Consider the following 2,929-nt stretch of genomic DNA (forward strand, 5'->3'; position numbering starts at 1 on the left):
TTGTACAGACTTAGAGTAATGACTTAATGTCTTCATTAAAATCCCAAAGTCCCTTAAAACACCCACAAACACACACAGTCCTTTCTTCCCCCTTTGCACAGTCTGGGGTACCCTATCAAAAAAAAAAAAGAAATAAAAGTCCATGGTTCCGGTAGCCTCTGGTTCTTCCCAGCAAACCGTGTTCAGCTGGCATGCCTCCCTCAGTTCCCAGCACCATCCACTGTGTCGCCACCATGTAAATCCAAACTCGAGTGGCACCTTCTCATGGCCCACCAGCAAGAGTCCTTCCACATCCTTCTTTCCCACAGCATTTCTCCTGCATTCTTCCAAACTGCTAAGTGAGAGCTCTGCATTGCTGCTACATCTTGCTTCCCAGCTTCCTCAGCTGTGTGGCAAAGGGAGCCCCAAAGCCACATAATCCCTTCTTACTCCAAGCTATCACGTACAGTTGCTGTAACCAGGGGAGAGTTGCTTCCCAGTTGTATCTGGGGTGGAAATCATTCCCATCTCCCTGGCTCAAAACATGGCTCAAAACGTATCCATGAAACCAATTAAAAGTGGGAGATAGCAGACTCGTTCCCATGGCCGCTGCCCCGGGGCCCGGCGAGCCCGAGAAGGGGAAGCCCTTCAAGCTCCTGGGAATTTTGGATGTTGAGAACACTCCCTGTGCACGGGACTCGATATTATATGGCTCGTTAGGGTCTGTTGTGGCTGGCCTTGGACATTTCTTGTTAACTAGTAGAATTAAAAGATCATGCGACGTTGGAGCAGGAGGATTTATCGTGGTGACTCTAGGATGCTGGTTCCACTGTAGGTATAATTATGCAAAGCAAAGGATCCAGGAAAGAATTGCCAGAGAAGGAATTAAAAATAAGATTTTATATGAAAGTACCCACCTTGATCCTGAAAGAAAACAGAGCAACAGCAGCAACTGAACGGGGTCGAACGGAGACCCCAGTAGAGCTCACCGCCGTCAGTGTGAGCAAGGCCGGGCTCAGCTGGGTCAACCATGGCATGTACCGTACGGAGGCACTCCATCAAGTAAATAAAGCATGTATTTAAGTTGCAAAAAAAAAAAAAAAGTGGTAGATATGTTAAATGGCCATGCCAGAGGTTAGCTAGCTGCAAAACTGTTGCTATGCAAAACAGCTCTACTCCATGTGTCCCATTCCCCAGTTCAGACTTGTGGGAGTGAAGACATCCTATATATATATTTTTAATTTCCTGAACATCTTGAGTTCTGGAGCCCACTACAAGTTCCTGTTTGGGGGTCCTGGCTGCACCCTGTTACACTCACGCACTAAAATGTTAAGAGACTCCCTGTAACGTAAAAAAGTGTTTTACAGGGAACAGGATGGACATCCAGAGATAGTCAAGTACATGGCTTCAGAGAGTAAAGGATGATGAAAGTTTTGAGGAATTAGGGTATATACAGGGTGGGCCTGGGGTGCAGTGAGCTGCTGAAGGTATGAGCCTTCAGCTGGTATCATACAAGGAAACCCCCAAGCTGCATTTCCAGTTTTTCCAAACTGACAGAAGAGGGAGAAGATGGAGTAAGACCTTAAAGATATGAATGGTCAAGCATTTACAAATGGATTCAGACTATTTCATAAGAATCTGAATGTTTACTCTTGAAACTGCTGACTTCTTGGTTGGGAAAGACCCTGATTTTCCTTCTTCACATACTGTATTACAATCTCTTTTCTGTGGGGAGTGCCCATATGGGTTCCATTGTAGGCCATAGTTGTTAAAAATGCTTGTAAAGTACTATTTGTATACATTGCATAGGATAATATTACACCAGTTTAAGGGAAATTAATGCTTTGTCATGTTCACTAGGTAAGAACCATTAAGGAACAATTAACTCAATGGGAAAATTTCTGAAGGATATAAAAATGTTAATTTCAAACTTAGATAGGCCCTGGCAGGTGTAGTTCAGTAGATTGAGTGCTGGCCTGTGAACCAAAGGGTCACCAGTTTGATTCCCAATCAGAGCACATGTGTGAGTTGTGGACCAGATCACCAATAGGGGATGCGCGAGACGAAACCATACATTGGTGTTTCTGGCCCTCTCTTTCTCCCTCACTTCCCCTCTAATAATACATAAATAAAATCTTTTAGAAGATTATATTAAAGAAAATTTGGATAGGAAGTAATATGTGTCATGGTTCACGTAGTACTGTATTAAATTTTCTTAATGCATTTTTCATAGCATTTCTTCATTTGAAATGAAAATATACATAAAACAAAGACAGAGATGAAGTAAATGCTCTATAAATATGAAGAAAAAGAGTTGCTTTAGGCCCTGGCTGAGGTAGCTTAGTGGATTGAGCACTGGACTGCAAAAGCAAAGGATGGCAGGTTCAATTCCCAGTCAGGGCACATGCCTGGGTTGTGGGCCAGGTCTCCGGTAGGGGCAGTGAAAGAGGCAACCACACAGTGATGTTTCTCTCCCTCCCCGTATCTCTAAAAAGGGTTGCTTGAGGTCTTCAGTTCAGTGAAAGAACTGGAATGTCACAGGTTGTGAACAGAGAAGTCTTTTGCTGTGTGAGTTTGCTTCACTCGGGTGCTTGAGAATCAAATGTGTGGAAGTCAAGCGGCACACTGTACTGTAAAAGTGAATAGAATGATGAAGAGAACAGATCCCAGGACTTTGGGTGTGTTTTTAAACAAGGAGACAATCTCCATCAACAAATGGCTACAGGCTGTTGGGCCATTTCTTCCTGACTGGTATTCATACTGAGAGCCAGAACATTTAGCAGAGAAAGTGAGGTTTGCAGTGCTTTTACCATAGCAGCTTTTACCCGATATCCTCCACCTATAATTTGTTCCCATCCCAAAATAATAAACATGTTTCTTTATAGGTGATTTTAATTTTTCCACTGCATTTAACATCATATTTCGATAGTCCTGATTTAAAAAATGAAGG

General features: G+C 43.2%; 1 protein-coding gene across 1 annotated transcript; it reads left to right on the forward strand.

The window, feature by feature from the left end:
• Positions 1-573: 573 nt before the first annotated feature.
• LOC119059604 (cytochrome c oxidase assembly protein COX20, mitochondrial-like) lies at positions 574-1,032 on the forward strand. The gene has a single exon (XM_037159322.2). The coding sequence runs from the start codon at positions 582-584 to the stop codon at positions 933-935; it is 354 nt and encodes a 117-aa protein (XP_037015217.2). The 5' UTR covers positions 574-581; the 3' UTR covers positions 936-1,032.
• Positions 1,033-2,929: the final 1,897 nt, after the last annotated feature.

The sequence above is a fragment of the Artibeus jamaicensis genome, unplaced genomic scaffold (assembly GCF_021234435.1).
Source record: "Artibeus jamaicensis isolate MK-2021 breed Jamaican fruit bat unplaced genomic scaffold, CSHL_Jam_final contig_386, whole genome shotgun sequence".
Classification (NCBI taxonomy): Eukaryota; Metazoa; Chordata; class Mammalia; order Chiroptera; family Phyllostomidae; genus Artibeus; species Artibeus jamaicensis.

Excerpts from the sequence above, each read along its gene's own strand:
- LOC119059604 (XM_037159322.2), top strand. The coding sequence starts at position 582 with ATGGCCGCTGCCCCGGGGCCCGGCGAGCCCGAGAAGGGGAAGCCCTTC.